This window comes from Lithobates pipiens, unplaced genomic scaffold (assembly GCF_037356315.1).
Source record: "Lithobates pipiens isolate NorthernLeopardFrog02 unplaced genomic scaffold, aLitPip1_a1.2 Scaffold_10, whole genome shotgun sequence".
NCBI lineage: Eukaryota > Metazoa > Chordata > Amphibia > Anura > Ranidae > Lithobates > Lithobates pipiens.
The window spans coordinates 50257660-50271456 of record NW_027507686.1 but is presented as its reverse complement, the minus strand read 5'-3'; the positions used below and the strand labels follow the sequence as shown (position 1 = coordinate 50271456).

At 43.2% G+C, this 13797-nt stretch overlaps 1 protein-coding gene across 4 annotated transcripts in view; it reads left to right on the top strand.

The window, feature by feature from the left end:
- Nucleotides 1–13541, top strand: part of CMC2 (C-X9-C motif containing 2) — a 31867-nt gene extending 18326 nt beyond the window's left edge. For all 4 annotated transcript variants that reach the window (XM_077454609.1, XM_077454617.1, XM_077454601.1 and 1 more), the window contains one exon: nt 13288–13541. In XM_077454609.1, the coding sequence (XP_077310735.1) occupies nt 13288–13365 (78 nt within the window). In that variant the 3' untranslated portion in view covers nt 13366–13541. The remainder of the gene's footprint in view (nt 1–13287) is intronic.
- Nucleotides 13542–13797: the final 256 nt, after the last annotated feature.

Genomic DNA, 13797 nt, shown 5'->3' with positions numbered 1-13797 from the left:
GCGGGGGCTGCATTGCGTGTCGACATCACGTATCGCACGCCGGACGAGCAGCGTAGTTGAGGCGCTGCCCTGCTGACTTTGTTCTTACAGCTGCAAGCACTTTGAGAGGTTTTGGCGCCATTCGGCCCACTATAGTTCCGGTGAGATGTGACGCCTTCCTCTCACTTTACACGGTTGCATCACATTGGTGGTGTGCTGCGGCACCACCGATGTGGGATCTTTCGGGATCACCCATTTTTAAATTAATTTCTACCCCCACATTTTCCATGAGGCATTTCAAGATTGCATCAGCCACCTATTATTGGCCCCTATTGATTGATCTACTCCCCAAACCCAGCCCCACCAGTATTATATGTATCGACACATACCCACCCTGGATATTGTCCTGCATTGGTTGGTGTCGGGTGGCATGCCACCTCTGTTCCCGGCAATTACTTTCCTGGGTGACTTGCAGCCCTCTGTACCGCTCCATCACTACCCAGCTACCCTACTTATATTGCGTGCCTCAATTCTGAAGATTGGCCAAAGCCATGAAACGCGTTGAGCTATAGATGCCGTGTTTTACTTTATACATTCTTTTTAATTACTTTATGCATATTACCCTGATATTAGGTTCCATGGGTGTTTATACAGATTCCTCATGGGATGGTTGCTCTTTATCGTTTTTTTTTACTGATTTACTAGCAATGATGGTGAATAGTGAGGCGCCAGATTTATTGGGCATTACTGTGTTTTTAATTATGTGTGTATATTATGAATTCATTGGATTATGTATCACTCTATTGTATCACCTTAACGTTGGGGTTTGGAGAGGCCCCAGATTATACTGGCTAACTATGTACTACTATTGTTCCATATTATGAATTTTATTCGATGTGTCAATATCATGTTTGAATCGAATTTCGATATATTAATACCATAATATATTTTTGTTTATGATCAATCTAATACCAAGTCTACAAACTTATTTCTTTATTTACCTGCACCCACATGCTCCAATTAAAGTCCCAATTTCCTTTCCCTTGTTCCCCCTCCCCCTCCCCTTTATTGAAAACCCCACTAAAAGACGACACTTGCTAGATATACAAAACAAAATTTGCTTGTTACATGTATTGAGAGCACCCGCTCGCTCACTACCGTGGCTGCACAACGTCAAAGGCTTGGATGCTCTCCTCTGTCCTTAAATATATGGAGAGCACTCTACACTCACCGGACACATTGCAAGTGTAGGCACCCAACTGTAACGTCTTGCGGCTTCACTGCTGTCTGCGAGCCGACAGCCCCCCCCCCATTGGTCAGGCAATCTTCTGGGACCCGTGATATGTCTCAGAAGATTGCAAGGAGTGGGAGAGGTGAATTTTCTCTCAGGCCACTTAGGTGGGAGCAGATTCCTGTCCAAACTAGGTACCGGGGGGGGGGGGGGGGCAAAAACAATAATAATTACATGGCAAATTTGGGGGGGGGGGGGGTACTTAAAATGCAATTTCCCCCTTCGGGTGGAGCTCCGCTTTTAAGTGCCGTTTGAACATGGCATGGTTGTTGGTGCCAGATGGGCTGGTCTGGGTATTTCAAAGACTGATCTACTGGGATTTTCACACACAACTATCTCTAGGGTTTACAGAGAATGCTCTGAGAAAGAGATACTATACAGTGAGTGGAAGCTGTGTGGGGACAAAAATGCCTTGTTGATGTCAGGAGAATGGGCAGACTGGTTTGAGATGGAAAGCAACAGTAACTCAAATGCCCGCTCATTACAACCAAGAATAGCATCTCGGAATGCACAACCTTGAAGCAGATGGGCTAAAGCAGCAGAAGACCACACTGGGTGTCACTCCTGTCAACTAAGAACAGAAAACTGAGGCTACAATTCGCAAAGGATCACCAAAATTGGACAATAGAAGATTGGAAAAATGTTGCCTGGTCTGAGTCTCGCTTTCAGTTGTGACATTCAGATGGAAGGGTCCAAATTTGGTGTAAACATGAAAGCATGGATCCATCCTACCTTGTGTCAACAGTTCAGGCTGGTGGCGTAATGGTGTGGTGGATATTTTCTTGCCACACTTTGGGCCTCTTGGTACCAATTGAGCATTGTTTAAACTGCGGCCTACCTGAGTATTGTTGCTGACCATGTCCATCCTTTTATGACTACAGTGTCCCATCTTCTGATGGCTCCTTCCAGCAGGATAATGTCACAAAGCTCAAATCATCTCACCACTGGTTTCTTGAGCATGACAATGAGGTCCCTGTAGTCCAATGGTTTCTACAGTCACCAGATCTCAAACCAATAGCGTACCTTTGTGATGTGGTAGAATGGGAGGTTCGCATCATGGCTGTGCAGCCGACAAATCTCTGCCTACCCTATCTTTAAAACGCCCGATGGCGCTGCCTGTCTGTTACTTTTTTTATTTTTCCAGGCTGTTATGGCCTGGGTTATACTAGCAGGTGGCCACTGACTGGCTGCTGCTCTGCATTCTGGGAGTTGCAGTCCGGCTGCGCACAAGTTCCTAACGGTGGAAGGAACTCGGCAGCGCAGAAAACATTAACTCCCACCTTCCAGGAGTCTCAGAGGCGGGGCGTGTGCCACGCCAGGGGAGGGGATACATCACACAGGTTACGTCGCACGTGACTTGCTCAGGTTGCGGGCTGTTATCACCCCCCACAAAGAGGCCATGCACAGTACAAGGACCTGCGGCTGCTGAGGTGACGGACCCTGACACCCCCAGCTGACGTCCCATGGGCACTGATCAGGCTGCACTGGTGAGGCTGCATGGATGGGCACTGTTTGGGCTGTGTTGATGGGCGCTGTCTGCACTGGTGAAGCTACACTGATCAGGCTGCACTGGTGGGAACTGTTTGCACTGGTGGGCACTGGTCAGGCTGCACTGATGGGCACTGTCTGCACCGGTGAGGCGGAATTGATGGGCACTGGTGAGGCTGCATCGATGCATTATTTTTTCTAAACCTCCTTTTGTTGCTATTAACATTACATTTATAAAACCAGGTGGGCATGGAAGGTGATCTGATTAGTTGGTTCAATGGGCCACTTAATTGGACTTGCCCCCTATGCCTAAGGTTGCCAGCCCTCCCTGGCATTGGCAGCAACCACATCTATGAATCAGTAGGCTGCAATATATTTTCTGCGTTTAGACACACTCCAAGTCTGCGGCAGTCGTGATGCCTAATTTTTCTATAAAGTAGTGCTGCAGCTCGTCTTTGAAATGACAGCTCTTGCTCTATATAAAACTGACAGATCAATGGCAGGTAAGGAGTTATTAGAAATAAGTTAATTTTAAAGAGCAGAGGCTGCTGTGATATAAAAACACAACCCACACAGGTTAGTTGAGCAATATGACAGGTTCTGGAAGAACCTTCACACTATAGAGCATAACAAAAAGTAATTGGAGAACAGTACTGCTCAGCACATTCAGTTGTTCTGTAAGCTGCAATAAAACAATCAACCTGAGAATGCCGCAAAGATAAATACCATATAGTGTCATTTCTATAGCAGCTGAAGCTTCCTCCTGTGCCTCTTTTGATGTCACAAAGATGTGGGCAGTCACATTCACCATGTCATTCCATGATATTCGTGGGGTTCGCAGTTCACTGAATTGTATGAAATATCATTGGTGTTCTTTCATGGGAACGTTCAACATAAATATGATATCACATGGGTGTGCAGTTTGTTTTTCAGCGTGCGTTTTACATTTCAAATTGTAATTTTGTGCCCAAAAATCTGCAGTACATCGCTGCAATGCATGCATAGATACACTATATTACCAAAAGTATTGGGACACATACTTTTACACGCACATGAAATTTAATGGCGTCTCAGATGGCCCACTCTTCTGGGAAGGTTGTCCACAAGGTTTAGGAGTGTGTCTATGGGAATGTTTGACCATTCTTCCAGAAACGCATATGTGAGTCAGGCACGAATGTTGGACAAGATGGCCTGGCTTGCCGTCTCTGCTTTAAATCATCCCAAAGGTGTTCAATCGGGTCGAGGTTAGGACTCTGTACAGGCCAGTCAAGTTCCTCCACCCCAAAACTCTCTCATCCATGTCTTAATGGACCTTGCTTTGTGCACAGGTCCAAATCATTTGGAGGAGAGTATTTTAGTTATTTTTCAGGGATTGGGCTTGGCCCCCTAGTTCCAGTGAAGGGAACTCTTAAGGCGTCAGTATATCAAAATATTTTGGGCAATTTTAATTTTCCCAACTTTGTGGGAACAGTTTGGGGATGGCCCCTTCCTGTTCCAACATGACTGCGCACCAGTGCACAAAGCAAGGTCCATATGGATGAGCGAGTTTGGGGTGGAGGAACTTGACTGACCTGTCCTGACCTCATCCAGATACAGCACCTTTTGGGATGAATTAGAGCGGAGACTGCGAGCCAGGCCTTCTCGTCCAACATCAGTGCCTGACCTAACACTTCTGGAAGAATGGTCAAGCATTCCCATAAACACACTCCTAAACCTTGTGGACAGCCTTCCTAGAAGAGTTGAAGCTGTTGTAGCTGTAAAGGGTGGGCCAACTCAGTATTGAACCCTACAGACTAAGCCCCCGTGCACACATGGTCGGACATTCCGACAACAAAATCCGTCTGATTTTTTTTTTTTTTTCCAACGGATTTTGTCGGAAACTGATGTTGCATACACACAGTCGGATAAAGTTGTCAGAAAATCCGATCGTTCGGAATGTGATGACTGCACTATGATGCAGCTATATCCAGTAGCATTGGTCTCGTAATTTGATCTGAGCATGCGTGGCACTTTGTCCGATCGGAATTCTCTACAAACGATCGGAAAAAGTTTGCTGGGATTTTGTTGTCGGAAAATTTGAGGTCCTGCTCCGACGGAAAAAGTCCGCTAGAGCCCACACACGATCGGATTTTCCGTCAATATAATCCGATCGGACCTTTTCCGTCAGAATTTCCGACTGTGTGTACGACATAAGACTGGGATGACATTCAAGTGTGTGTGTGTGTGTGTAAAGGTAGGTGTCCCAATACTTTTTGGTAATATAGTGGTTTTGATCTTTAGATATGCTGCAAACACAGAGCAATCCTTGATCTGTCAGAAACCCAGTAGGACCCCCCCCTACTGGTCTGTTGAATTCCTCCTCCTTCTACTCCTTGTTGTGTTGCAAGCCTTTCTTGCTCACAAACCTTTTCAATTCATTAAAACTGAAGCCCAGTCTAAACTAAAGCCAAAGCTTTTTATTTTTTGTATAGGGTAAGAGAGGGTTATAACCCCCTGTCAGTTTATTTTTATTTTGCCATCTGTGTTCATTGGAGAAATTTCCATTCACTTCCTGTCCCATAGCTAAAACAAAGTGAGCAGGAATCCCTGTGTATCACCACAGTCACCAGAACTAGCGTCCCCCTTTTTGTTTTGTCAAATCCTTTATGTTGGAATGATTTTGTTTTCAAAATTTGCACACGGGTACCTAGTTTTGACAGATATCCAGCTCCCACTTCCACTAGGCAACTTCTCTCCCCCTCCTTGCAATCTTCTGGGACACGTCACAGGTCCCAGAAGATTGCATGGCCATTCAGGACGCGCAGCACGACTCGTGCATGCACAGTGCCCACCCGGCTGTGAAGCTGCAAGCTGTCACAGCTGGGTGCCCAAACTAGTTAGCCGGTGAGAACCGAGGCTTGGGGCGGCCGCATTGTGGGAAAGGTAAGTGAGTGTTTATTAAAAGTCAGCAACTACGCTTTTTGTAGCTGCAGACTTTTAATAAACACAGAACCAGGTGTAACTCCTCTTTAAAGCGGTTCTGCACACATTTGGCTATGTTTGGCTCAATCGTTTCTACATGCACTAAAGAGTTCACAATGGACGTTTAAATATTTTTTTTTTTTTTTTTTTTCAATCGTACCATTCTGCTTTTCAAAGTTATTTTTCTGTCCCTGCGGCGGTGGGCGGTGTTTATGCGGGTATCCGCATCATATCCGGTGACCACCTCACTGTCTCCTGGGATCTCGTGTAATTAATCCCAGGAGTCAGTGTGGAGGTCCGATGCGAAATCTCACGTTATTTCAATGGCGTGACGTCATTGTCATGCCAACATTAAGAATTTTGCTGCTCGTAGTTGTAGCCACTGAGCATGCATGGGAACCAGCAAGGAATGCTGGTTCCTTCAAATCGAGGGAAGGAGGAAGTGATTGCTTGTGGGCTTCAAATGCCCACAAGCAACATGACATCGGCTGACAACGATTTTATAAACAATCGATTCTATATAAAAACGGACCTGGATAACGGGAAGCGTCACTACAAATAAGGATGTTGTTAACAACAAGACATCATTTTTAAACATTCAAAAAAATTTAAAAATGTCAGTGTAGAACCAATTTAAATTATAACTTGCAGGACTGTAAAGAGGAAAAAATGTATTATGTGCTATACACACGGTCCGACAATACCGACCACAAAATCCGTCCTGTATTTTTCCAACGGATTTTGGCCGAAACTTGTCTTTCATACACACGGTTTCACAAAGTTGTCGGAAAATCCGATTGTTCTGAATGAGGTGACGTCAAACACATTCGTCTGGACTATAAACGGGCCAGTAGCCAATAGCTTTCGTCTCAGTTTATTCTGACCATGCGTGGCACTTTGTCCGTCGGAATTTATACGATCGGATTTTGTTGTCGGAAAATATTAGATCCTGCTCTCAAACTTTGTGCATCGGAAAATCTGACGGAAAAAGTCAGATGGAGCCCACACACGATCGGATTTTCCAACAACATGATCTGAGCGCACATTTTCCGTCGGAAAATCCAACTGTGTGTATAGGGCAAAGATGGCGAACCTTGGCACTCCAGATGTTTTGGAACTACATTTCCCATGTTGCTCATGCACTCTGCGGTGTAGCGGAGCATCATGGGAAATGTAGTTCCAAAACATCTGGGATTTTATTCTGGCTTTAACTAGTTGTAGACTTTTGGGCTTGTGACACATGTACACAGAAGTTTTTAGTTTAATAAAATGTTCCTCTGTTTAACCGCTTATTAACCCTTAGATAAGGAGAATAAGGGCCAATTATACTATTGCATTATTTTCCTGCTAATTTTCTTTATTTTTATATTTTTTTTGTTCTTTTTCTATTTTATTAACCATTAATATTAACTTTTTTTTTTTTGTTTGCTAATATTTTTACACCTTTTGAAATACATTTATACGTTTTCATATTTTATAAAAAGTGCAAAATTAAAAAAAAACCCTTTCATTTGCAAAAAAAACTGTAATAATTTTGTAACAAATTACAGAATAAAATGTGTACATTGTGCATGCAGTAACACTATTTATTTTAAACTAACACTGCTAAAAAAAAAAGGTGCATTTATTGTCTAAGGATTGTGGGGGAAAAAAAACATTATGAAAAGCAAAACGTAAATAAATATGAGCAAAATAAGTATTGAACACGTCACAATTTTTCTATGTAAATCTATTTTTAAAAGGTGCTAGTGATATGACATGTTTACAATGTATAGGTAACAACCCATCAATCCATACACACAAAGTTCAGAAATTAAGTTATGTGTAATAAAATGGAATAACACAGGCAAAAAAATAAGGAACTCGTGAAGAAAAGGAGGTGCAAAAAAGGCATGGAAAACCAAGACACTAGCTGAAATCTATCAGTAATTAGAAACCACTCCTTCCCCTACTCAGTACAAATTAATATTAGCTGGTTCAGTCTCAACTGATGGCCTGTAAAAAGGTGTCACACAAGAAACAGCTCATGATGGTGAAAGCAAAGAGCTCTCTCAAGACCTTCACAACCTTAGTGTTGCAAAAAATACTGATGGCATTTGGTTACAAAAAGATTTCTAAATGTTCCAGTGAGCACTGTTGGGGTGATAATCCGGAAGCGGAAAGAACATAATTTCACCATAAACCAGCCCTGACCAGATGCTCCTCATAAAATATCTTGAAATCTTGTGTAGAGTGAAAATATCAGAAGAGTTGGTCAAGAGCTGATGACCACTTGAGAGCTTCAGAAAGACCTGGAATTAGCAGGTACAATTTTCCGCTCTATGGTAAAACCGGTGTGGCTGCTGCCTACCCCAAAAGCTCCACAGAGTGGTGTTGGTAAGAAAGTTATAAGGAAAGGGAGGTAAAATGGTGCTGGCTAAATCTAATAAGGGATTATGTTAAAAAAGTTGGAAAAATAAAATAAACCCTCTAATAACATGTCCTAGCTCTTCAAATAACACAAACCGTATGAGTACTTAAAGCGGTTCTGCACCTAAAAAAAAAATAAAAATATTAAAAGCCAGCAGCTACTAATATTGCAGCTGCTGACTTTTAATAAGATCACACTTACCTGTCCCAGGGTCCAGCGATGTCGGCGGCAGATGACGAGTGATCGCTCGTCTCGCTGCTGCCCCCGCCGCCAACCTCTGTCAGGGAATCTGGAAGTGAAGCATTACAGCTTCACTGCCCGGTTCCCTACTACGCATGCGCGAGTCACGCTGCGCGTCTCTTATGGTCCCCCGCTGTGTCTCTGGGAACTGTGTGTTTCCCAGAACACAACCGGGGTCTGCGGCGGTCTGCCCGGAAGTGGGTGCAGATACCTGGATTATACAGGTAACTGCACCCCCCCTCCCCCCTGAAAGGTGCCGATTGTGGCACCGGAGGGGGGGAGGGATCAGATTAGCGGAACTTCCCCTTTAGGGTGAAGAACCACTTTAATATAACATTTGCAATCCTGGATAGCTAATAAAAAGATCCATAAACCAAAAAATTCCCATATAAAGTGCTCAGTATGCTTATTGTGCAAAAAGTATCCATAAAAACTGGATTATACTTTGTGTGTAATATATGAAATGTATGTATTTGTGTGTAAGAAACCACTGGTGTAAACCCAAAAAAAAAAATCACAGTTCAAAAAATAAAATTAACTTCCAAAGGGACTTGTGCCTGGATAAACGATATCCCTTGGTAAAAAAAATTAGGTGAATTCCACACATGCTCCCCTTTCGGTTCAACACTCGCCAGAAAGATTCCTCCTCCACGGTGCAATTGTTTCAAAGAAAATAATAAGTAATGCACTCAACCATCGTGGCTTCTATGCACGCTCACTGCAAAAGACTCAATTGCTGAAGAAAAAAGCATGTTAAAGCTTGTTTTAAGTTTACTGCACAAGATTTAAACAAGCCTGTGAAATACAGTAATACCTTGGTTTACAAGTAACGCGGTATACAATCGTTTTGAAAGACTAGCAACTTTTTTTTTTTTTTTGTCTTGCTATATGAGCGCTGTCTTGATATACGAGTAGTAGTTTTACTGTAAAAACAGGCTGGTGTTCATGTAAAGCCACTGTGTATATGTACAGTAAAGCTGTCGGAGACACACAGAGATACTCCCAACTGGGTGGGGTGGGAGTGCAATCGGAACACCTGGAAGTGATGTCATCAGTTCCTGAGTGTCTTCGAGTTCTCCAGGAAGCACTGGGGACCAACCTCTGGCCACATATAGTGCTGTATACTGTACACCAGCGGCTTTACATGGATGAACTCCAGACTCCTTAACATTGTGAGTGTAATTTTTTTTATTATTTTTTTTATTTATTTTTTTTACATTAAACTGATTATTATTTTTTTTGTCCTCTCTACACTGAGGTACAGTGTTCCTACTTCAGTATTAATGAGCTTTTACTCATATTTTGATCATTTTTATATGAATAATTTGTTGTGGAACAAATTATCTGAGTTTCCATTATTACTTATGGGAAGATTTGCTTTGATTATAAGAGTGCTTTGGATTACAAGCATGCTTCTGGAACTAATTATGCTCACAAACCAAGATATTACTGTACTGGGAGAATATAGTCTGATCAGATGAGACCAAAATTGAACTCTTTGGATGTCATAATACACACCATGTTTGGAGGTCAAATGGCACTGCCCATCACCCCAAAAACACCCCCATACCAACAGTGAAGTTTGGAGGTGGGAACATCATGGTGTGGGGCCATTTTTCAGCATACAGTACTGGCAAACTTCAAGTCATTGAAGGAAGGATGAATGGAAAAATGTACCAAGACATTCTTGATAAAAAAAATCTGCGTCCATCTACCAGAGTGATGATATGACAGTGGACATTTCAGCATGAAAATGATCCCAAACACAAAGCCAAGGAAACCTTTCAGTTGGTTTCAAATAAAGAGAGAAAAAATAAAACTGCTAGAATGGCCCAGCCAATCACCTGACTTGAATCCAATAGAAAATCTATGGAAAGAACTAAAGGTCTGAGTTCATAGAAGAGGCCCACAGAAACATCAAGATTTGAAGATTGTGTGGAAGAATGAGCCAAAATCACACCTGAGCAATGCATGTGACTAGTTTCTCCATACTGGAGGCGTCTTGAAGCTGTCATTACCAACAAAGAATTTTGTATGAAGTATCAAATACATTTCAGTTATCGTGTTCAATACTTTTTCCCTGTGCCATTCCATTTTATTGCACATAACTTCATTTCTAAACGTATTTTTTGGTTTCTTTGTATGTTGTTACCGACAAAAAAAAAATTGAAATTGTCAATAGCGCCTTTTTACCCGCTGTGTATATATAATGTATATTTTACCTATAATGTATAAGTTATTGCCATGCACGTCCATAGCAGAATTGTAAAAATTGCATAGGCTCATAGGAGGTGAACAGGTGAGAGGTGAAGTAGTTAAAGAGGCATTTGGTTACATGATCTTTGCTGAAGGGAGTGGGTAGAATTTAGGCAGAGCTGCTGATTGGACCACTCCTGCTCGATTATTAGTTTCTTGGTCACTATTTGCTGATATTGCCAAATGTCCACAGTAATCCTGGATAATGTAAAGCCAAGCCATTTATCTGCTAGAATTCTACCTTTTTAAAATGGTCCTGCCTGTGCCATCAGCCTTAAAATAAATAACATCTCAGTAGAAGCACCTGGAGAGATCAGAGATGGCTTGTTTAACAATAAATAGTTTATGGTTTATAGCAGCCATCATTACATGGTGGCCTGTGGTCCGAACATGGACCAGGCAACACTCCTCTCCGGACCACCAGGCCGCCATTGTACAGTGCTAAATCCCCCACTCTGCATTCATTGGTTGCTGGGGGTGCAAACATCCCTGCAACCAAAGACGTTGGGTGTGCTCCCCACCCCTACTGTTTACTCTCTCATGGCTCCTGGCCTGGCCACGAGGTGAGACGTACGTGTCCCCGCCCCCTGCTGCTCGTCATCTCGCAGCTCCTGGCTCTCACTCGGCCGGCTGCGAGGTACGATGGTATATGCGTGCCCCGCCCCTGCAGCTTGTTACCTCTGTTGGCTCCGGTTCCCTGCCTGCCTCAAGGTTTGTGGGGTGTTTACAGGGGCACATTTTTTTTTCTTAACCACTTGCCGCCCGCCATATAGCAAAATGACTGTGGCAAAGTGGTTTTAATATCCTGACAGGACGTGATCAGGATATTAAGCTGCTGCGCGCCCCCGGGGGCGAGCATCGCAGCGATCATTGTTGCGGTGTGTCAGTGTGACACACCGCAACTAAGATCTCGGTAAAGAGTCTCTGACGGAGACTCTTTACCATGTGATCAGCCGTGTCCAATCACAGCTGATCACAGTGTAAATAGGAAGAGCCGGTGATCGGCTTTTCCTCACTCGTCTCACGTGTCTGTCACTGATTGCCCTGCATTATTGTTTGGCACTGATTGGCATCCATCCCTATACAATACTGTACACTACAATGCCCATCCGTGCTGCCTATCAGTGCCCATCTATGCTGCCTATCAGTGCCCATCCATGCCACCTATCAGTGTCTATCTGTGTCGCATATCAGTGTCATCTATCAGTGCCACTTCATTGTTGCCACATCATTGGTGCCCATCAGTGCTGCCTTATCAGTGCCAGTCACTGCGGCCCCGTCAGTGCCAACAGTGAAGGAGAAAACTTACTTATTTACAAAGTTTTGTAACTGAAACAAAAAAAATGTTTTTTTTCAAAATTTTCAGCCTTTTGTTTTTATTTGTTTAGCAGAAAATAAAAATCCCAGAGGTGATCAAATACCACCAAAAGAAAGCTCTATTTGTGGGAACAAAATGATAAAAATTTAGCTTGGGTACAGAGTAGCATGACCGCGCAATTGTCATTCAAAGTGCAACAGAGCTGAAAGCTCAAAATTCGTCTGGGCAGGAAGGTGTATAAGTGCCCGGTATTGAAGTGGTTAAGGAGTACTCTGATGGGCAAATTTAATGTTAAGGGACACACTGATAGGTAGGGGTGCAACGGATCAAAAAACTCACGGATCGGATCGTTCCTCGGATCAGAGTCACGGATCGGATCATTTTTCAGACCAGCAAATAATTGAATTTGCAAAAACCTGTGAAAATTTCACCACCATATAGTCCCCACTGTAATATACATCTCCCCCACTGTAATATCCACGTCATCTCCCCCAATGTAATATTGGCGGAGTATGGCTGGGTATTACTGAGTATTGCAGGGTATGGCTGGGTATAGCGGAGTATTGGCATGGTATTGGCAGGGTATGGCAGAGTATTAGCAGGGTATGGCAGAGTATTAGGTTATTGGCCGGGTACTGCAGAGTATTGGCACGGTATGGCAGAGTATTGCAGAGTATTGGCGGGGTATTGTCAGGGTATGGAGGCATGGCTGTGGCTGTAATTGTCACAGAGAAGCACTGTGGGCACTACAGATGCAGCCCACAGCGCTGTCTCCATCCGATTTCTCCCCTCCACTGTACAGATTTTCCAGAGAGGGGAGAGAGGAACCGGCGTCATCATGACGCCGGTTTGTTTACAAGTGATCGATTCGTCATTTGATGGAGCGATCACATTGTAAACGCCGACGGGTGCACCAAGATGGCCACCACTCCGCAACCAGGCCGAAGCTGCGGCCTTTCCTAAGGCAGAGACCGCGGAGCACTCCGCGGATTGCGGCGTGTGCTGATCCGAGCGGGGTGACCCGTTCGGATCACGGATCGGTGCCGATCCGTTGCACCCCTACTGATAGGCACATTTAACATAAGGTTCACTCTGATAGGCATATTTAATGTTAAGGAGCACTCTGATGGGCACAACAAAATGTTGGAAGAAAAAAAAAAAAAAAGGAAAGACGCATACAATCTTTCATGGCACAGACTTGTGATTCAGACCTTGGCCGGGAATTTTTAGTGACCGGACCTCCTTGAATTTTAATTCACTACCACTGGTCTTTAGTCGGGGCAATGTGCACTATACCTATATAATAATTGTAACTTTTTATTTTCTTTTTTTTTTTTCTTTCAGTATGAAAACAACAGAAATGCAAGCCGTGCCAAATCAGATAGGATGAAACAGAAGCTCGCCGAAGCCAGCAGTCATTGAGAGAAGTTTCTTGCCAAGCCACCACATGGACGTTCACCCCTACATATTCCACCAGTGATAATTTGTATTTATTTTACTATCAAAATTACTTTTTTTTTATTTAGACATGTTCATGCACATGTCCAAATATCTTAACAGAAAGGTATTTTATTAATTAAAAGACTGTTCCACTTAAACTACAGGCTGTTTATGTTTCAAATATGCTGTTAGCCTGGAATTCAGCTTTAAAGCAAACTGGCCTCAAATTAGTGTGATCTAATTTTCTCATGTTATACCAGCACCTCAAGGTGCCTGCACATACCTTATTTTAGTGAATAAAGTACTGGTGTGTTGTGATCCCATTACCCAGAGATGAACTGCAAAACAATGACTATGAAGTATATGCAGCCGTCATAGTATTTTTCTGGAACTTCCTAGGACGATTTTGTAATT